Source organism: Sebastes fasciatus, chromosome 10, assembly GCF_043250625.1.
Source record: "Sebastes fasciatus isolate fSebFas1 chromosome 10, fSebFas1.pri, whole genome shotgun sequence".
NCBI lineage: Eukaryota > Metazoa > Chordata > Actinopteri > Perciformes > Sebastidae > Sebastes > Sebastes fasciatus.
Window position 1 is genome coordinate 16,419,215 of NC_133804.1, and position 22,848 is coordinate 16,442,062.

Sequence of the window (22,848 nt, forward strand, 5' to 3'; positions counted from 1 at the left end):
ACGGAAGTCTGCATCGGGAGGAGGTCGGGGTGATGGGCGGGTCAAACAAACACAGGACATTCACTCACTCTAACATAACAAACGTAGTCACTTTAAGCCAAACCATGATGTTTTTTTACTAAACCTAACCAAGGAGCATTGTTGTGTTTTTGGTTTTGTTTCTTTCGTTTTTCACCACGTGTTTAAAACTGCGTCCGTAATCCAGGAGAAAATGTTTCCCTCGATACGTAATTGAGAATGCAGTGTAGTTGTTTGGGAACAGGGTTGACACGTGACATAAATGAAATGCCCTACAGATTTTCAGTGTTCACAGTAAACAGTCTCATTTTTCATTCATCACAGCACACTGACAGTAAGAACGCAGGTAGAGTACTAATGCTGCAACATACAAGATGTACGGGAAATTAGTTTGAGCTCCAATTAGTGAACCAAAGTTCATATTTTTAAATCACCACACAGAAAACTGAATGGTTGTTCTTTCTTCCATTTTCTGGGAACATGTGTGTATGTGTGTTAATGTGTGTTTGTGTGTGTGTGTGTGAAGGACATTTGGCGAAGCAGTGCATTTCTTACCATGTGTGGCGGCTCTGAGTGCCATCTCTGTCTAATGCATTATCCAAGCAGCCCTTCAGCCATTTGGTCTGGCCTCTCATTTTTCTGTGTGTGTGTTGTTTTTTTCAGTGTTCTTCATTTCTATCATCCCCCTCCTGTCTTCCACTGCCCTTCTCCTCCTCCGCTCTTTCTTTTTTCATACATAGTATGAATCAAAGGCTTCATTTTCGGGTGTAGAGCAGTGTTCAGAGAGGACGCTGCAGCAGCAAACGACTACCTGTGCTATCAAAATATGATTAGTGCAGTTTAATATGTACAGGACCACCACACCTACGCCTTTTCAGTCGCTGTTTAAAGCTGACTGAGCTTGGGAAGAATTGTGCGACGATTTGAGTTAAACACAAGTTCAATTTATATATGATGGAGATCTTGAACACATGCAAAAATCTGGTTCTTAACCCAGCAACCTTTAACAGCTCTGACATTTTTTAATATATATCAAGCTCCTATTTTAACCAGAAATTGTTTTTACAATCTAGATCTAGTTTTGACCATCATCTGGTTACGATGATATTTTATTTACTGGCTCAGATATGCTATAGGTTTGTGGGATTTGACATACAGAAGCTTTTACAGTGGAGTTTGCGGTGTAAAACGAGCACGAGCAATGCCACCGTTTTTTAAAATCTCTTTTACCCTCTTACATCTTGGCCCATATCTCAGCAATAATGTGTGTAAGTAATATATGTTATCTTAACCTTATTATGGAATGATGGCCAAAAATAACATACTTTTATTCTTTTTAATGTAGGTCTGGTTTCACACTAAATCCGCCCACACATGATCACCAGTAAAGTCTCTCTACGCTAGCTGTGCCATTGTTCTCCTATGGGGAGAGTGGCGCTGCCCGACTAGGCGGAGGTGATACCCTTGGCGTGGCGCATCGCTCAAAATTGCCACCGAGCGCTGCGCTCAAAGTTCAATTTCTTTCAACTTTGAACTCGGGTGCCGCTGACCTTTCAAAGTGCGACCAATGAGATAACAGCTGCAACTGTTGTTGTTGCCTAGAAACAGTGAATAGCTGCCTTGCGTTGAGCAAAGAGCAAATTTCTTATCATATGAAGGCAGCTTAAGGCGGCCCAACACCAGATTCTTGTTTTGATTGATAATCCATATTGGTCAGCATAAATCATTTTTGGTAATCCTGATGAATTTGGTCAAATCTGGACTAATCTGTGCGTTTGATGGCATTCATGGTGACTTTTATTTGAAGATATACTCAAGAAAAAAAATAATTTAGCTGAAGATTAGCGTGATGTAATTATATTAAACCTCTCTTTGTTGCAGTTAAAATTTGGGTGAAAATGATTCAAATTCAGACTGTTGCTATGTGTTTCTCACCTCTTTGCACCATGGTTACAGTCCTGGATTAGCACAAACAGTTATAGTATAATTATACATTTTGAAGAAGCAACAAGCTATTTTGAGCTGATATCTGTTTCTACAATCTTTTAAAAATTGCAGTTTTCTTTTATGTTAAAATTTTTTATTTTCTTCTTCCACTGGGACCTGTCCAGTATATAAGTGGTGTTTTATACTTGCAGCTTGTCGTTGCTGTATGTGAACATTATAGATATACAGTATATTGTGACAGCATATGTTTGGCTCACATGGACTTCCTGTCTTCCCCCCACTGAGCTGACAGCAAACATTTTCCAGACATATGTCTGTTGTATATATGTGCACAGAACCACAGATGATCCCTTAACATGTCCCCTCTGTTTATTATCAGTCATTATTTTCTATTAGTGAGAATCGACTCCATCTACCCGCTGAGTTTGGAAGAACAGAGCCACACGTCTCAATCACAGAGAGAGAGAGATAAAGAGAGAGCATGCCCTCACCCTGTCACGGATATAAACAATACAAGCAATCCCAGCTTAATATCATACATCTTATTACACTGTTGATAGTACATCTCTGCCTTGAAATTGCTTTTATGAATTTATTACTTTTTGTTTCCCTCTGTGTGTCTGTGCATTTTTGTTAATATTTCTTCACACATGTAACACAACCTTTCAGCCAAATCCAAATCTACATATCATCACCTTCCCTTATGGACATTACAATTTAAATGATCTTATGTAGCATAAACTGTAGAGTAATATGTGCATGATGTGTGCGTGATGTCACCTAATAGCTTTCTGAATGGATGGTTTTATGGCTGGAATTTGGGTTTATGGTTTGCTGCCATCTTGACAGTGGTTTGGAAAGCAGCGATCACCACGACTGAGTGTGATAGGCTGAGCCACCTGACAATCAAGTAAACACGCAGCCTCTTAAAGGTGCAGTGTGTAGGATTTGGTGGCATCTAGTGGCGTGGTTGCAGATTGCAACCAACTGAGTCCTCCTCTGCTCACTCCTCCCTATCCAAGACTGCGGTAACGTGAGCCGCCGAGTGCAAAACCGTGGTAATGTAAAAACGCGAAAGTCTCTCTCTAGAGCCAGTGTTAGGTTTGTCCGTTCTGCTACTGTAGAAACTCTGTGAAGAGGACCCGCTCCCTATGTAGATATAAACAGCTCATTCAGGTGATTATACACTAATGCAAACATACTGTAGTTATGAACATTATATTTCATTTCTCCTAATAGATCCCCCGAAATGTTACACAGTGTTCCTTTAATGAAATAGTAATTCTCAAAATCACCAGAAGGACACATATGCTAACGGCGGTGACATACTATTAGCTATTTAGCCTCTAATTTCTTGTTGGAAAAAATATTTACTGTAAAATTTTCATCAGTTCAATACAAGCTGAGTTTTCTGTTTTTTTAGATCAACCATTAGAGGAACGTCTATACTGGTTTTACTGGTTTGAATGTATGTAAAGTATATTTCTGTTTGCTCATTCAGTCTGCAGCTGAGCCTTCCCTGCTCACCTGTATATGTTCAGCACAGACTGGACAGGTTTAACAGATAAATCCATGTCCTGTGTCGGGTGCAAATCTCAAAACAGATCATTTCCATGTTGGTCAACTTTTATCTGACCAAGCAGGTGGTTATCAAACCTGATGTTTGCAGGGTCAAAGTAAATGTATTTTGCTGGATTAACATGTTATGTTTCAGCGTATAGCACGTGGTTATCAGGCAGTGGTCCAACCTCTCCGTTGGCAGCCACGTTCTTACTTCTGTGCCGTAATAATAACTTCATTCATGGCTGATTATCTTTATGTTTTAGTGTATCAGCTTTATGTGTTGGCTTTTGTGATTGTCTAGGCTTGCAGTCACAGACGTTCTGCATAATTGAGTTTGTTTTATCACTAAATGAAGGCTGATACTATAAAGTAATCCTCAGCCCATCATTCACATCACGTGTATGTTCATGGTGGATGTTTTTGATGTATAATTAGATGTAAGATTTGAAATAGCAAATGTCTATTCTGAGAATCTGTGTATGAAGTGATATTAAATACGTATAGATAAATATTATATCACAGTTCTGAGGGAAAAATGAAATCTCCTGAACCAGCCTTATAGCACGAGTTAGGTACTTAGCCAATGGGCAGATGTCAAAGCAAGACCAGATGGATTTTATAGAAAAAGTTTCAGCAAAATTCACACTTCATCACAGATCACACCCATTAAGTACAGTACGACACAAGCTATCGCATCAGTCTTTCATAACAATACAATATTATGTCATTTGCAAATCTGTTCGACTGTCCTTCTTTGCACTGATAAGAATTATTTGCAGCTAAAGCGTTGTTTATATTGCATTCTTTTATAATTCAAACTTGTTTTTGTTGTATTGTTAACTCAGGAATCGCCCTAATACATTAAATCTGCATTGGGTAGAAATAGAGCAAATATAATTAAAAAAAGTTATTATTATAAAACGATCACTATATCCTGACAGTAGTGCATGAGACAGGTAATCTGAAAAAAATCATGTGCCTCTGTGTCCTCCGGTGCTCCTAATGGCATCTGCAAGATTTCACAGACCGGAGGAGAACAACCAATCAGAGCCGAGCTGGAGTCTGCCATCCAGCTGCCGTCCAGCTGCAATCACTTGCGAACTCCGATCAAACGGTCAAACTAGGCAGCGCTGATCAAATATGAATCAATATTATTTTACGTTAATGCTTATTTCTCTCCTCAAATGTTTTCAGAAGTATCTTATAGTATACTGTCTAGCTGTAAAATAAGAAAGTTTGTGACCGGGCAGCCATGTTGAGATCAAGTTGAGAAAATACCAAGCACCGCCCACCAGCTGGAGCACAGCCAATAGGAACGCTCTCTCTGAAATGACCTGTGATTGGTCAAAGTCTCCCATCACAGGCTAGATTTTTTAAAGCCTGGAAAATGGTTGCGTACTGCAGCTTTAAGTAGAGATTGTGATGTCTGTCAATGCTCATGATTCATTTGACAAAATTTGATATTGATACTTTAAAATAGGAAGTTTGCATTTGGGCTCTTTTCCATTCCCAATAGCTGATCCTACAGATCACAACTTTTTTTAGACATAATATTCTGTCATCATAATCAGTGAAATTAAAGGCCAACTGCTGCCATCTAACAATGACAGATAGAGTTACCTCTAAGCTGAAGAAGTCCGTCAAGCTGAGACATGTGAGGGAAGAACAAAGCAGACATTTGTGTTTTGATGTGCTCTACATAGCAGCTGGAAATAAATCAGTACACATGATTGTGAAACGCCAGTGTCATGTCTGCCTCAGCATATAGGGGCAGGACTTGCTCTCTTGTAAATACTTTTAAAGCTGCAAGATGCCCACACTATGCTCTTCCAGGTGTACATTATGTTTCTTCTTTATGACCTTATAAATAAATGTCAACTGTTGAGTGACCTGACCATCCATATAACAAACATGTATTGATATTTTGAAGATAGAAAATACAAGTTTATTGTATTGTACAGTTTCACGAGGAGAACTTTACAATGCGATACCAAGGATGAGTCATTGATTGGTTGATACAGCAACTTTTCAAATATATGTTAATGTACTCATTATTTACAAATTGCAAAAACCTTTCCGAAACATTTTCTTTTTGTTTACTTTCAGTGGCAGTATTATTTCCAATCCAGGAAATATAATCTTCTTATATTGCACAAAGGTCATATAGGGTGTCGGATGAACGTTGAGAGTACAATGCACATGACTTTGCCCAGAAATTTGCATCCTGTATCCCACTTGTTGTAATGTTTAGGAAACTAAAAACATTGTCATTTTGGTTAAATATCTTTTCCTAACCTTACTTGAAATGTTAAAGGAATAGTTTGACATTTTGGGAAATATATATATTTTCTTTCTTGACAAAGAGTTGATGAGAGGTTTGATACCACACTCATATCTGTACGTTAAATATGAAGCTACCGTCAGCAGACAGTTAGCTTGGCTTAGCATAAAGATTGGAAGCAGCAGGAAACAGCAAGCCTGACTCTGTCCAGAGGTTAAAAATACATCTGCCTACCCGAACCTGTAAAGCTGACTAATTAACACTCGTATATATATGAAGCTTGTTGTTTTATTAGTTAACGTTTGGACAGAGCTAGACTAGCTGTTTCCAGTCTGTAAGCTAAGTAAATCTCTTGCATCTAGCTTCATATTTAGCGTACAAACATGAGAGTGGTATCAATCTTCTCATCTAACTCTTGGTAAGAAAGCAAGTAAATGTTTCCTAAAATGTCAACACCATTTCTTTAATCATACTTTAGATGCCAGGAGTGGGTATTGTCGGGGGAAACAATGAGGAATACTGCATGTTGACGGTGAACATTTTGCATACTGCTCATTCTGAACATTTTGCATTGGCAGTGAAGAGCTTGCAGATACATGTTTCCTAAATATTGATAGATATCGATCGTCATATGTCATAAAAACGTTCAATCCCGTGTTCACAATGTCGAGGAAAGCAGCAAAGCCGAGCCCTCCTGAATGTGAACCAGCGAGTGTCTTTTCAGTTGTCAGTTTGGGCTGTGATGATGCAAGAGGAGGAGGGGATGCAGGGGAGCGGGGGAGGGATGGGAAGGTGGAGAAGGAGGTGAAGAAATGAGAGGTGTGGCGTGAAGAAAGGGGTGAGAAGGGGTAGAAGCCAGTAAGGAAGAGGAAGGAGGGGGGATATGGGATGTGAGCATGTGCTCAGACACAGTCCCGTGTGTTGCCATGGTGCAGGCTCAGTCAGAGCTGCACAGTAGCTTTGCTGCTCAGCTAGCTAATTACCCACAGACTGCAATGTTGATACGCAGGCGGCCGAAGCCTTCTGGAGCTTTGTTGCGATTGCCGCACTGACACACGAGTACAAGTAAAGGAACAACCTATTTATATGTTGGAAAACGTATCTAAGATGAACTAAAAAATGCATTCTAGAAGTGTGCAGTAGGTACGTGGTGAGCAGCGTTGTTGAATGTCGTAGTGATGCTCTCTGCTGTGTCAGCCATGCCACTTGTGTAATATAAAGAGCTCTTCCAGCCCAGAGCTTCATTGTCCGTAGACCGCCGCTGCTTACTGAGAGCCTGCAGATCCTGATCAGCCTGCTTATAAAACCCAATATGGGCCATTGTGGATTAATATTCACCATTAAAATTTCCAATTATGTAATCAGCCAAATCCAAGCCCTGCATATGCTCGCTAGAATATCTCAGCAGGCAGGAATGATGGAGGGGAGGGAGGAATGATGCAACATCAGTCCATGCACCCAGAAATCAAGAATCATTTGTTTTAACAACGATCTTAAGGGGTTGAAGAAACTACTTTTTACCGAAATAATGTTTAATGTAACCAGGTTCAAATGAAAATCTTCTCAAATTCTGAGTTAAGGTGTGTCTTTCAGTAGATGCAAAGAACATATTGCAGTATTTCTTTCTACAAACACTGATGTATACGCCTTGTCAAAGCATCCATTGTGTTTGATTATGTGTCAGAATATTAAGTCAGTACATGTTCATCTTCTCTTTTTGATCCTGTGGAACAATTTTACTAAGTGATAAGCAATTTTGAGTGTTAACAGTGCAGACAAATCCTCCTCGAAACTTAAATCCTATTTTAATCTCATGATGTTGTTTGTTTAAATCTAATCTCAACACAATACTTATACGCTTGTTGATTTGTCAAATAAATCAGGTTTTATTTATAAAATTCGAAGGATGCATTGAGAGTGAAGGACGGATCGACATATTACATTACAAATTAATAATAATGATTTTGTCACACTCATAAATGCAGAATAAATGCTGTAACTAATGATTTATTTAGAGCTGAAATTTATCGATTAGTTGATCGAAAGAGAACTAATCCTCAACAATTTTCATCATGGATTAGTTGTTTGAGTCTTGTTTTAAGCCAAAATGCTCAATATTCACTGGTTCCAACTGCTCATATGTGAATACTTGCTGGTTTTCTTAGTTTTCCATGATAGTAAACAGAACATGTTTGTGTTTTGGACGAAACTAACTGTTCAAACAAACCCGATTTGAGATAAATTGTGGTGCACATTTTTGACCAGACAAACAATTAATCTATTAATCATTGAAATATCCATCAGATTATCCCATAATGAACATTACTGTTGGTTGCATCCCTAATTACAGCCTTTATGGATTAACATGTGGATTATTTTTATGATTAATCCATAAAGATACCGAAAGATGTTAAATTGACTATGATAAAATCGAAACAAGCAGCAAATCCTCTCATTTGAGAAGTTGGAACCAACAATTTAGTGCTTCACAAATGACTTTAACCGGTCATGCGATTATCAAAATTGTTGCCAATTGTTTTCCTGTCAAACGACTAATCTATTAAGCCCCTTTTCCACTCGACAAAAAACCCACCTACACTAACCTCTGGCCTTTGTCTTCAGTGGGAAAGGTTACAGTCGGCGTTCATTCACTGGGCAAATTCTTGCCCCTTTTCCGACGTGATGTTATGTGACGTGTGAATATATAATAAATAAAATCAACAGGGATTTGGACAATTCTTATAATTTATTAACATACAAAACATGCAATTAATATGCTCGCCTGAAAGCCACCAGACAACAGTAATTTTATGGTGATAGTCGTAAAATTCACTTCATTCAGATTCGACAGAAACAAAATAAAACTCATCAAAACCATCTTTGTTAGTCTTTCCTTTGTTCCATCAATCACCAACTCTGGTTTGATCAAAATGAACCCTTAATTCACAGAGTTAGATGTGAAAAGATACAGCCGTTATATGCGCTCCTCAAAGCTACCAGACACCATTGACAGAAACAGTAATTTTACCTCGCTGATTATCATGAAACTCACTTCATTCAGATTCGACAGAAACAAAATAAAACTCATCAAAACCGTCTTTGTTAGTCTTTCCAATGTTCCAACAATCACCAACTCTGGTTTGACAGTTCGAAAGAGTAACAGATATAAAAAAAGAAGTAACCACCGTAACGTTTTCACTGTTTGCTAAACCTGCTTCGTGACTTCGAATGTGACACAGCAGGGAAAAAATACAGAAAGGAAAGTGCAACAGCACCGGCATACTTGCAATGGGAAAGAAGTCTATCACCTAGTTTAAGCAGAATTTGCAGATGCGCACTAATTTTGTTGGGAAAGGGGTATTAATGAACTAATTGTTTCAACGCTACAACTCTATCAGGACCATTAATGTTTCAGTTTCTGGGAGGATTTTCAGTTTAAGCACTTGTGCATTTTATATTTATACATTCTGAAACTGTCAACTACAGTTTATCTTACGGTGTTCATATTGTATTTTTATGGCCAGGGTCCATATATTTTGTATTTCATATATTCTGTCCAACAGAGCAGGTTTGTTGTGTTTTGACAGCCAGCCATCACATGAACCTCTGTTAAAAGCCTTAATGGTTTGAGTGTTTTCAGATCAGTGTGTCATCTCTCCAGTGCAATAAGGCGGCTGCTCTAATCACACGTTCTTTAGGGGACGCTGTGCCTGAACACAACCCGAGGTGGGCAGAGAAGAAGGGTAAATCTGGACCCTCGACAGGAGGCAGATTGATTTGGCAATCGCCAAAGTGCTACAAACGTTAAAAACAATGCCCTTCATTTTTCTTCCCTCTGCTGTTTGGCGCTAAATACATCAGCATATGGATAAATGTGCTCATGTATTCATAACTATCACAGGGAAACTAGAGGCACGGCTCTTGTTTCTGTTGCCTCGCCCGTTGTCCTACTTACTGTAATTCTTCATCACTTTCAACACCTACACTTATTGTGAGCCAAAAACTCAGGCTAGGGTAGTGAATGGAGATATGTGAATGTGTGGGCGTTCCCGAGTGGAGCTTATAGAACAGCGTGAAAACTCAAGCATGACAGGAGGATCTCTGCTGCTGTATGTAGAGACAGGCTGTGACTTTGGAGCCCCCTGGGAGGTGTGGACGAATGGTTTTAATTGGGCTTTGGGTCAAAGTTAGCCTTGTTTGTTTCACTCCAGTATTTTTACAGTGGAGCTCCGAGTGCTCTAAATTTTAGCAATAAAATTTTCAGTAGATTTATCGCTGTCCCATGATTTTGATTTGTGAACCGGTATCAGCCGAGGAGCCGTAGTTTTTTATTCTAGTCCAAAATATTAGTCACGTTTAAAGAAAAACTATGAAAGAGTGAGTGAAGAATTGGGCTGTAAAAGGCCATAAAAGGAAATGAGAGAAATATCTCCTCTCATGTTTTTGCATCAGATGGGTTTAAGGACCGTCGTGGCCTGAGGGGAGAGTGTTTGTTACATCGTTGGGTTCATGAAGCAGAATCGCAGTCCAATGTTCTCAATTAAAAGAAACGAAAAAAAAGTCTAAAATTGGAAGGGACTAATTGCAGCTCAGAAGATTGTGTTCTGGGGTGCTCAGGAAAGGAATGAGAGAAATGAAGGTGACAAAAGTGAATCAGAGCAGAGTGAAACAGAGCAGAGAGCTCTCGTTGTAAAAGCACGGAGCATCGTCGACCATCAGGTGGGTTTTCTGGTAGTAAATTGTTTCAGATTGTTAATTTTATGTGGATCCATTTTAGCTGCAGTGAGATTATTTTCTGAGAGATCCTGTAGTCAATAATTCGAGCTGCAAGGAGAGAGTTAAGACTGATGGAGCCAGCTTAACACCTTTTTAAAGGTGTAGCTCGACATTTTGGGAAATTCGCTTTCTGGCAGAGAGTTAGATGAGCAGATTGATACCACTCTCATGTCTGTCTGGTCAATATGAAGCTACAGCCAGCAGTGTGTTAGCTTAGCTTAGCACAAAGACTGGAAATAGTGGGAAACAGCTAGCCTTAGTCCAGTAACATCCGGGCCACACTGGATGCATAAGCAGCGTGTGTGCGTCGCGGAACCTCTTGCTTTTTATTTCGGCGTCCATGTTAACAGCAGCCACACAGCCATGTGAGCAGCGCAGCTCAGGCGCGTCTCGAATGTGTGTCAGCTGCGTTTCTTCTAGAGATTCAAGGTCTCTCCTATTTTTTCTGAGTGCCGCGCAGTTCACAGCAAAGATAGATGATGAAAATGAGCTTTGTCCGTAAATTTACATCATACCAACCATATACTACAGCTCAATGTCTTTATATGTGGAATATGTCAAGACATGAAAAAAAGGACATTTTTATTTTTAACTTTTAAGCCCTTAAGCTTTTTTTGTGGACAGAATTCCTTAATTTGTTAAAACAAGGAATTTATTCTGAAAAAATTGCAAGACAGTGTTGTAGAAAATGCAGTGACTTGCACGGTTCCATAAATTAATAGAATACCCGCTTTTAATTGTGGATTATTATTATTATTTACAAATGTGCACAAGCTTCTTAACTCTTTTCTGTCCAACACAAATATAAATGTCATTTATAATAAAATGAAATGGCCATTATGAAAGGTAAACTCTATGTAGAAAGAAATGTCCGGCAGCAGCTGCAATGCTGCCAGTGTGGACACCACATGCGTGAGATATTCAGCAGTTCAGCGAGGTAGCCGCCATGCACTGCTCATGCATCCAGTGTGGCCCTGGCGTAACAAAATCCGCCTATACCATTATCTCTTAAGCTCATTTATTATATCTTGTTTGTTTAATTCTGACCAAAAATGTGTAAAAAATTACAATTAGGGGTTACAAGGAGTTATGTTCCGGTATTTCTAAGCTAAGAAAGAACCCTGACATAAACCCTCATAAAATTGCAAATTTGTCATTTTTAAACTTTTGTTTTTGTACAAACTAAACAAGCAAAATATAATGTTTTAATTAGTGAACTTTAGAGATGCTGGTAGGCAATTTTTTGTTACCTTTAGACAAAGCCAGGCTAGCTGTTTAAGCTAAATGTCTGCTGGCTGTGGTATCATTCCTCTATCATGGTATCATGTAACTCTCTGAAGCAAATAAGCTGATTTACCATAATGTCAAAGTCTTGCTTCAATACAGTAAGGTTTGTGATTACACAAAAGAAAACCAGCATAAGAGAATAGGTCCATGTCAGATTCAATAGGTGTAGTGCAATGGGTAGGTAGATAAATTGCTGCATGCGTTTCTAACCTGTTTGTACATATGTCTTACCTGGTCATGTCAAATTAAGACGGTCACCTCAGAACCACCATCAGCATCTTCACAGCATCACACAGACCACACAGCAGACACACTCAAACACAAACCAGTACAAATGAAGATTAATTAAAATAAATCAATCTAAAGAATCCACTTTCTCCATAATGACGCCACAGCTGCTGAATAATACACCCTTGTTGACTGAGGAGGCAACGTGACGGTGGTGAAAGCTTCAAAATGGCAGCACTCACAGTTGTAGTGTGGTTGTGCTCTGTCACCGGTACTCAGCGCAGGATCCAAAAAACACCAGAGAGGAACGAGCTTAGCAGCTCTCTCAGCTTAGCAACAAGGGGTAGCAACTAGTCAAGAGCTGTGAGGTAACATGCTGCAGTGACCTCTGATGTAGAGGAAGCAGTGGGGGCGGGATTATGTGAGGCATACTGATGACACTCACACATGACAGGCTCCCTTCATTACAGTGCCTCGCCACACACCACAATTGGTAACTGGCTGCTACTCTGTGATTGAGCCTCCTGGTGTCGGCTGGGTGATTTGAGACCAGCCGCTGATTTAAATTAGCAGTAAAGCAATTGACATTACAATGTATCTGGATAAAAAAACAATAATGATTGATGTTAAGGGAATCATTGTCTGTCGCCCACTCATTAGCAGCAGCATTTGAAAGGCAGGGATGACTCAATCAGAGACGCTGAGACATCACTGTATGTACATCAGTGGGCTACCTCTGGGTCTGAAAAGTGAAGCCAATGTGGAAGTGCCTGCATTCTTTCTAACAGCCAGCAGGGGGCGACTCCTCTGGTTGCAAAAAGAAGTCTGATTGTATAGAAGTCTATGAGAAAATGACGCTACTTCTCACTTGATTTATTACCTCAGTAAACATTGTAAACATGAGTTTATGGTCTCGATCGCTAGTTTCAAGTCTTCTTCAATACAGCATGATGTTCATTTAGTAAATTATGGTCCCATTTAGAGTCAAATGTACCATAAAGCAGGGTATGCTTTAGGGCGTGGCTACCTTGTGATTGACAGGTCGCTACCACAGCGTTGTCCAGTCTGCGAGTTGTCTCTGTTTTCGTCTTAGAAAATGTCTTATTCAGAGTTCGGTTGTACTTAGTTCCATCCTCTTGTGTCACTTCTGGTTGCAAAAAAAACAACATTGCGACGGCCAAAATGCAGAACTAGACGCTTCCAAACGGTAGTCTGCAAACCAATGGGTGACGTCACGGTGACTGCGTTCACTTCTTATGTACAGTCTACAATGTATATCAAAGTTAAAGCACACACACACACACAAAGAGACACTACCATGTTTAAACCTGATCAATTGTCAGCAGACTTGTAGAAGACCTTCTCCAGCAACACTGTTATGAATATTCATTACACTAAGTACTTTTCCCTCTGTGGCTGCACTTGTGAAGGTCAAACTAGCCAGCTCTCATTTGGAGCTGCTCAGCATGACAGAGAGGTAAGCCAGAGCATGCTTTTGTAATATTACATAAAGATGAGGAGGGAGCGCTGCTGCTGACAGCTGTGTGACGGGCTATTAATTATGGTTTCATGAATGTGCGTCTGCGGCGTGCGTTGGGAGGGTTCGGGAGAGAGGGGGCAACACAGTCACAATGCTCAATCATAGCCATCAAATCAGAAAACTTTGAGTTTTAATGGGGCCATTTTATGGGTGAACTAATTAATTTCCTTGTGGCTGCCTTATTGAAATGAATGCCTGAATTTTTAGCTGGCGTTGTAGCGGGAGAGAAGGAGCTGCTGACCTTTACCGCTGTGGGATTTTCTTTATTATATCTCGTTATTCCGCCTTTGTCCCCCGACATAGAATGCGGTTTCGACGGCGTCCGCGAGTAAGACATCTCTCGCCCTCATGTGTTCATCCTCCTGAGCTCCATCTATCTGTCACTTCTCCTCTCACCTTGCCTCTCTCCTTCCCTCTTCCCTCCGGCACGGGGGCCACAGCGTGAATGAGATGTTGGGTGCATGGTAATTGAGTCGGTATTGATTGGACTGCAGCGTGGCCTACGAGAGGCCAATGAGAGCCGGGGGGATCAGAGCAGCACCACTGACTGCGTCTCTCATCCCCTATTCTGCAGGAAAACATAAACGCAGTACCACTAGAGGCATCAGAAAACCAAAGAACATTACATTTTTTAGATAACATAAGCACGCCTTGTTCCCTTACGTGTATCTCTGCTATTAGCTCTGACTGGAAGAGCTTCCTTCAGCATTGGCTGTATCATTTGACTGACTGGCTGCATCATCTGAGCGGGGCTGACTGTCATATTTCACTGCGATGTCACCGCTGGAGACTGAGCTGCCATGTCGGTGTGCCTGGCCAGAGAGGAACTGATGTGGATGTGTTTGCTAAGGAAGAAGAGGTTATTGCCCTGTCAGCATGCTGAACCCTCTTGTTCTTCCCCTCCGTTCTACCTGCAATGAAGGGAAAGGTTTAAAAGAAAGTTTACCAAGCAGCGTGTGTACACATCATGCATTTAAAATTAGAATTTAAATTATGATGTGTTCTTCAGGTCAGCATTTATTTGGTTTTGAGCTGTAACTGCTGCACATTTTGTTTTATTTTGCCATTTGTTTACTGCATTGCATCACTGGTAAACATACATTAAAGACAGGCCATGTGCAACCATATTTAAACATACGTATATGTTGCATTGTGGGAGTCATTTTGTAAAATACGCTTATTCTCCTTCTTACTGAGCTTTAGAGGAGATCATTGATAACACTCACATGTCTGTACGGTAAATATGAAGTTACCGTTACCGTTACTGGTAGGTGGATTTTGCTATGTCTAGACAGAGCCACGCTAGCTTTTTCCCCCTGCTTCCAGTTACTATGCTAAGCTAAGTAAGCCTCCTGGTAGTTTTATATTTACAGCACAGACTTGAAAGTGATATTAATCTTATCATCTAACTCTCAGCAAGAAAGCAAATAAGTGGATTTCCCGAAATGTCGAAGCTTTTCCTTTAACCTAGATGATGCACAGTATATCTGCATGACAAACTATGAGCTATTAAATACAGTATGGTCAGAAGCAAACATCTGTGCCGATGCATTCGCGTGTCAAATACATAATAGAGATGTTTGATATTCATTCAAATCTCTCTTCCTGACTCCATTTCAGCCACAACGTCATTTTTGAACTCATGACGTATGGATTTAAGCTGCAGCGTGTGTGTGTGGGAATGTGTGTGTGTGTGTGTACTGAAGGCAGTCAGGCACATCCAGCCCATGGCCAGGCATGTGTGAGCACAGAGCCGCATAAACTGCAGTGAGAGCCCTGAGAGGTGAAGCAAGGGGGGGAGGCGGCTAAGCGGGCTTGCCGGCCAATACCGTGCAAGCACCGGTTACCATGGGGACACATTGATTATTTAACAATTTGGACGAAGCCTGTGCCCTATACTTGCCAAGGTTCAGTGGGAGTCTCTGTGGCTTTACTGTCCCGAAGGGGTCTGCAGCCAACTGAGTGTTGTGTGGTGCAGTGCCACCGGGACATGATACACATCCACCGTGATGCTGAGAGACAAGAGACAGACACGCACAGTCTCAACTGACAGAAGAGCAAGATGATAGATTGATGAATAAGAAGCTATTATGAACAGATGGGTGGATGAGACGAAGGAGTGAGAGGAAGAAAGAAAGAAAGCACTTTATAGTGAGTGAATTTTCCTCACTCCTGGTGGTCGGTCGGGACTCGATGTAATGATCTCACGCTGTGGAAGCAGTCTGGACTCATTGTCATTGCGTGTTCATGAGGTCTATGTGTCCAGTATGCTCACTTGCCTCCATGTCTCAGCCTACGTGTACGGGTGTCCACATAGTGCCAAAGCTACTGTAACCCTGAACGCTGCATTGCAGGTGGGCAGAAGTAAAGAACAGCAGCTGTCTGTGAAAACAGCCTTTAACGATTCAATTTTAAAGGAAATATGGACATTTTATGGTAATCATACCCAGATTTGAATATTGTGAGTCCCACACAACAAAGCTGCTTTTAAATATTTTAGGGCAACTCTCAAGACGACCCCATTTACACATGCAATCTGAATCTGGATAAGGACAAACACTTGTTAAAGCAAGATGTAAATACTTGCAGAACGCATTGTGGGATCAGATCTCAGCCAGGTGTAAATACCATCCGTACATCATGACCACATTATTAAAATAAAAACCCACCCAGCAAGTTGAAAAGTCACCTTACTCCTCCTCGTTCTGCTTTAGGCACACCTGATAAAAGCTACAAGTATTAGCAATAGCAAGCACATTAAAAAATTGATGAATGAGGCCCGTCCGTGGCATTGCTTTCTTTGACCTGGTGCGTCCACCAGCGGGCTGTTCTCACGCAACGTTCGTAGCTACATCTACGAAAAGTAATGCACTGTAATTTGTATATATCCCACTAAATCAATTTGTATGTAATCCACGTAATTGTGAACCAGGAAGTATAAAGAGTGGATGGGTGGGTCAAAAAACACCTGACTTCCACCCAGGAGGCCGGTGGTCGTACCCCGTGTGAAACCAGAAGTCAACGTTGAGTTATTTGTCATGTAACTTCTGTACTTTGTTACGCCAAGAGAAGAATTTAAAATAGCTATAACACAGATTCCATAGGGCGTATCAGTTACTGACAGTTAGCTTGCTGTGGTTGCTTGGTAACGTCAGCTTGTGATGGTTGGAAGCTGTAGCTGTAGTTTAAAAAAACATCTTAAAAAATACTTTTTTTTGGCTGGTCCAAGTCAAGTGACACATCTTCATAGGGTAATACCAAGTCTTTAAGGTCTCTGATTTCTGATCATTGTGGTATTTGAACACTTTCCTAACAAAGCTGATAATGGTGTAATTACTCAGCAGAGCCCTTGTTCTTTCAAAGCAGAGGCAGAATGATTAGAATTTAACACTGTGTTGCCATGTACTGTGTACGGCCTGCCGTTGTCTTATTTATCTTTGGTTGTTTCTTGATTTTACCAATTCAAGTCCTCGTTTTTGAAACTTAAGTCTGACTCGAGTCTACAGCTCTGGCGCTGTACCACATCTACAACCGTTTGCTGCCTTCACCTATTGAATCTCTTCAAGTTATCTGACCCACATTCACCTGCAGCACGCTGACAGGCATTTCCATTCCCTCCTGGGTTGACATCAATCTGTAAGAGGCTGCTTTTGTCTTCACCTCTGTGATCTTCAACCGAACTACCAAAAACACAAAAATCCAAAGTTAGTGTTTTGTCCCCTGCCCGTCTTCTGAGTGCCCGTTATAGCGGAGATAGACCCTGCCTCCAGTACATGTCAGAAATGTAAGTGGTCTCGTGGTCTTCCTTCTTTTGTGTCTTCCTCCTCTGGGCAGCAGGTTACGTAGAGGTATAAACAGGAGGGAGGGGTAATCCAGCCTAATCCGAGTTACCTGAGTAAATTGCTAAATGTTAAACAAACTCATGTTGAGATTACTCGTGTTGAGATTATCTTGCATTATTCCTTTTTGTTTGCTTGTTATGTGAGATTCAGACAGAGGGATTACGCAGCAATCCCAGGCCAGGATAATACGGCTGTTTTCTACGACTGATGGGTTTATTGTCTTTCAGACGGACTCGTAGGTTCAGTGATCCCATTGGGTCCACTATGATACCCATGATAAGCACTGCAGGCATTATATGGTAACAGGTGTGTGTTGTCACATGTGGCCTCAGTAGTGGATTCAGTCCGTCAGTCACCAAGGGACAATAGTAGCCAATGTATTCCCCTGTGTTGCCCTCAGGCTGTGTTTCATCACTCCTTGCTGTGTGTGCTTCGCTTTCATTCACAATAGACTGTCACTAACATGGCTGCTGTGGACTGTGCACCAATAATACAGATGTTTTTTTACTATTAAACCCTCCGCTGAATCTAGGGCATGCATTATGAGTCGGAGTCTAAGATGAAGGGGGGGGAAAAGCGCAAAGCATTCATGAGAAATGTGCAAACACAAGCACAGACGCGAGCATCTGTTAGTCCATATGCAGATTACAACGGAGGCCTGATTGTGCTGACTGGGAGGGAAGGAGGGAGGGATGGAGGGAGGGAGGAGGAGGGAGAGTTGCAGCCACAGCTGTCCAGAGTCATAGCACATCACCGCCGAGTGGAGCGGGTCAAATCTACAGCTCCTGTTTATCTGGAGAGCAACCTTCATTACCGGGGAACTCACTCAATGAGAAGTGTGAAGAATTGGAGAAATGAAATGACACCTGCACACAGCTTGTGAGGTGATGAAGGATTTTGATCAGAGGATCAAATCTTTTTAGGATTTAAGAGCGTGTTTCAAGCCTCTGTCTTGTGTTTGCAGCCTCAAGCAACTTGATTGAAAACCCTTCAGTGCCTTTTAAATATTGCTCAAGTAGTATAATCTGAGATGTTTTTAATCGTGTACACATTTAAAGGTTTAAAGGTTAGAGGTTGGCAATATGATAGGGTTGAGTCATATGAAGATATACATGAGCTGATATAAGTTTATCGACTGTTTATACCATGGAAGCTATACTTTTAATATCTCAGGATTTATTATACCATTGTGGGAAAGCAGGGCTGCATTTTGGATTTTTATATGATCAATGTGATGAAATAGTTTGACTATAGGTGTTTAATTTGCCAAAGACAGACGTTCCAATCTTTTTATTTTAACCAAAAAACACCTTCTGAGTTGATTTGTAATATATTTCAGTATCACAATGTAAAATTATAATTATAAATTCCACGATGAAAGAGGATTGTGTCTATAGTGCTCGTTGTACAGTATATCTAGTTATATACGTATATTATGATATATAGTAGTACATTTTCTGGAAATTCAGTGGAGAGTTTTACATCTATAATGGCACAGGGGGATATTGAAAACCTCTGACCTCAAGATATGTGAATGAAAATGGGTTCTATGGGTACCCACGAGTCTCCCCTTTACAGACATGCCCACTTTATGATAATCACATGCAGTTTGGGGCAAGTCATAGTCAAGTCAGCACACTGACACACTGACAGCTGTTGTTGCCTGTTGGGCTGCAGTTTGCCATGTTATGATTTGAGCATATTCTTTTATGCTAAATGCAGTACCTGTGAGGGTTTCTGGACAACATTTGTCATTGTTTTGTGTTGTTAATTGATTTCCAATAATGAATAAACACATACATTTGCATAAAGCAGCATATTTGTCCACTCCCGTGTTGTTAAGAGTATTAAATACTTGACAAATCTCCCTTTAAGGTACATTTTGAACAGCTAAAAAATGTGTGATTAATTTGCGATCTTATAGCACAATATTATCTAGATGTTTGTCCAGCTACATCTGTGTACACCTAATACTGTATTAGTGCTACAGACTGTCATCTTTCAGAGACATCACTGCAGGCAGTTCCACAATATACAAGCAAATGTGTGCGCAGTTAGTAAGTATTCATAAGTTGTATGTAATGAATCAGGAGGAAGATCACGGTCAGCTGGTTAGACACAGGAACTATCTGCATATAGACAGACCGGGCAGAGAGGGTGAGATGGGTGAGGAGGGGGATGGGAGGGGTAAGATAGGCAGCTAGTGATTTTCTCCTCAGTGTCGGACCTCAGGAAGTGTAAGGTCCCCGAGCAGCGCCGTCAGCATCCCCTCACCCACACAGCTCAATCAAATCAATAAAAAGTAGACAGCCAGTGTGCTGAACTAGAAGATGGCCATCAAGCTGCTCCTAAACCAGCCAGCGTCTCCTCCTTCACTCCTCTGTTTCCATTCTGGCAGCTCGGGTTGCTCTGCAGGCCTCAGATGGATAAAGAAACACCAGGTGGCACAATAGAGCTGAGCTGCAAAGTTAATTGAACTGTGAAACTTAATATGTAGCACTTGTAGTTGGGTTCAACTCTGTTTTAAAGGCTGATACTGTCGCTCTGCATCAATATTTTGCCAATAGGTCATTTTACATTTGACCCTTATCATGTGCCCAAAGAAAAAACATGAAGAGCAATCTGTGTTTTCCATAAAGAAAGTGTTCATGAAACAGAGGGAAGCATCAAAAATAGCATTTAGGATCAAGAACACTCTGAGCAGAAATCCATATAAATTATATTTTAGTTGAAAACCTATTAAATGGCAGAAGAAAGATAGAAATATAATAGCCGAGAAATTCAGAAATCTTAACAAACTTTAAACAATCATATCAATTAGTCTGTGACAATGCTACACAATTTCCCAGAACCCAATATGATGTCTTCAGATGTCATGTTTTGTCCGACCAACAGTTTAAAATCCATAGATATTCTATTTACAAGGATATAAAACCAAGAAAAGCAGCAAATGCTCACATTTTGAGAAGCCGAAAAACGCAATTTTTTGCCCTTTTCATTGAGAAATTACTTCGATGATAAATCCATGATCAAAATTGTTGACAATGAATTTCCTGTCGATTGACTCAACGATTAATTGGCTAATTGTTTCAACCTTATTTGTGTTATGGTGCAGGGAGCAGCAGTAAGTAAAACAAGACAAGACACAAGACGAAAGGACTTATAAATTAAAACAGGAAACTAACTGGCAAACACAGAGTCACAGTCCTTGGGTTTTTGTTAGAGTAACACATTAATTCCACATTAAACAGATATTTAACACATGTCTAGGCCTGCGACTAATGATCATTTTTCATTTTTGTTAATTTAATAATCAGTTGGCCTATAAAATCTCAGAAAATAGTGAAAAATGCCAAGGAAAAATTCCACGGAGCCCAAGGTGACAATTTTTTTGTTCAACCAGCGTTTCAAGTAAGGGATAATGTACAGCTAGTGGGTCATTGTTGTGAAACGAAAACTCCAACAGGGCATTGTACCATCCCTCCGATGCCGCATCACCCTGAAGGGGTTTATTTAACAACATTGACCCGCTAGCTGCACATTATCCCTCTTATTACACGGCTACTTACTTAAGAAATCAATAATTTCACACAAGACGGTCCTCCAGAGTCCGACATCAGAACTGCGCCCAAAGCAACGGTCTGTTATACATAGCAACGGTCTTCTATAAAGAAATAACAGACAGTAGAATGCCGTGATTGACCAATCAGAATCGAGTATTAAACAAAGCTGTGTAATAAACAGTATTCAGTTCACAGTTATATTAATCAGCGAAGATCCTTATATTTGAGACACAGGAACCAGTAAATGTTTGGTATTCTTGCTTGATTAATGGCTAAAACAATTAATGGATTATCAAAATGATCTCGCAGTTGCCTAATTGATTAATTAACTAATCATTTCAGCATCATAGGGCTGCAACCAACAATTATTTTCATTGTTGATTAATCGGTTTATTATTTTCTAAATTAATCGATTAGTTGTTTGGTCTATATAAAATGTAAGAAAATGGTACAAAATGTCGATCAGTGTTTCCCAAAGCCCAAGATGACGTCCTCAAATGTCTTGTTTTGTCCACAACTCAAAGATATTCAGTTTACTCTCATAGAGGAGTAAAGAAACCAGAAAATATTCACATTTAAGAAGCTGCAATCAAATAATTTAGACTCTTTTTTTCATAAAAAATTACTCGAACCGATAAATTCTCAAAATAGTTGCCGATTAATTTAACAATTGACAACTAATCAATTAATCGTTGCAGGTCTACAGCATTACGCATATAGTATATAATAAACCTGACCTAAATTATAGAATAAAATAATTTAGACATTTCTTTGGTCCCTCTAGTATTCTTACAGTATTACATGTAGCCTGTCATGTTAGCTGAATGCTTACCGAGCCATGAAATCATGCATTTTGTATGTGATACTACATGGTGTTATTTCTGTGTGAGGTGGAAAGGATGTGTGGGAAAAACGTATTGTCCCAACGGCTGGAACCACAAGCCGGTTTTCTTTTATGAGGTGACGGCAGGACGTCCGGCTGTGGCGGTTAATAAGCAGCGGTCTCTCTACCCCAGTCCTCATTCTCAGTCCTCACACCTTTCCACACACACACACACACACACACACACACACACACAGTCTCATCCCCAAGGAGATTCACCGACTGTTCCCATGGCATCCGTTCACTTTGCTCCCAAGTGATAGTGTGTGTACCGCATCATGTCTGTGTGCTGCCAGCCTCACACACCGAGATAATGTGTATCTCTTCATATTCGCAGGCCAACCCTCCCCCCATCATCGTCAACGCAGACTCACTAGATGCAGGCCCTTATGTAAGTATCTGTTCTCTCTCTCTCCGTACAGTATACATCTCTCTCATTCACACTCCCTCTGTGTCGGCGCATGAGCGTGTGTGTGTGTGTGTGTGTGGATGAAAAGGCCTCCTCCCAGTTGCAACATGCTGTTTGCCATGTGGACCCACATCCATTATCCTATTGACCCTGCCTGTTTGTGGTGAATGTGCATTCTGCAGTTGCATGTTTAGTGTCACAGTGAATATGCATTTTTAAGAAAGAAAGGCACAATTTAGAAATTTGTGGTGATATTATCAGTTAGTAGAACAATCTGGTGAATGTATTATATTATATGGTAAAGGATTTAGCTGAAACATGTGCATGTTTCCCTTTTTTTCTTGCTATATTTTTAGAAAATGCCATAATTCAGGCTCAGTGATGTAACTAACCGTTATGCTTTTTTTTTATTTTGACAGGTAAATGGCAGTGATGGGATGTACAAATATGAAGAGATCATTTTAGAGAGGGTGAGTTACATTTCTTTCCACACTTTACACATTCCCTTTCC

At 40.4% G+C, this 22,848-nt stretch overlaps 1 protein-coding gene and 1 long non-coding RNA gene across 8 annotated transcripts in view; both read left to right on the forward strand.

The window, feature by feature from the left end:
• Window positions 1-22,848, forward strand: part of dlg3 (discs, large homolog 3 (Drosophila)) — a 95,435-nt gene that overhangs the window by 36,000 nt on the left and 36,587 nt on the right. For all 7 annotated transcript variants that reach the window (XM_074648533.1, XM_074648531.1, XM_074648527.1 and 4 more), the window contains 2 exons: window positions 22,266-22,319; window positions 22,757-22,807. In XM_074648533.1, coding sequence (XP_074504634.1) covers window positions 22,266-22,319; window positions 22,757-22,807 — 105 coding nt within the window. The remainder of the gene's footprint in view (window positions 1-22,265; window positions 22,320-22,756; window positions 22,808-22,848) is intronic.
• Window positions 60-2,080, forward strand: LOC141775301 (uncharacterized). Its single transcript, XR_012595580.1, has 2 exons — window positions 60-945; window positions 979-2,080. It is a non-coding gene; the product is annotated as an uncharacterized LOC141775301 (long non-coding RNA).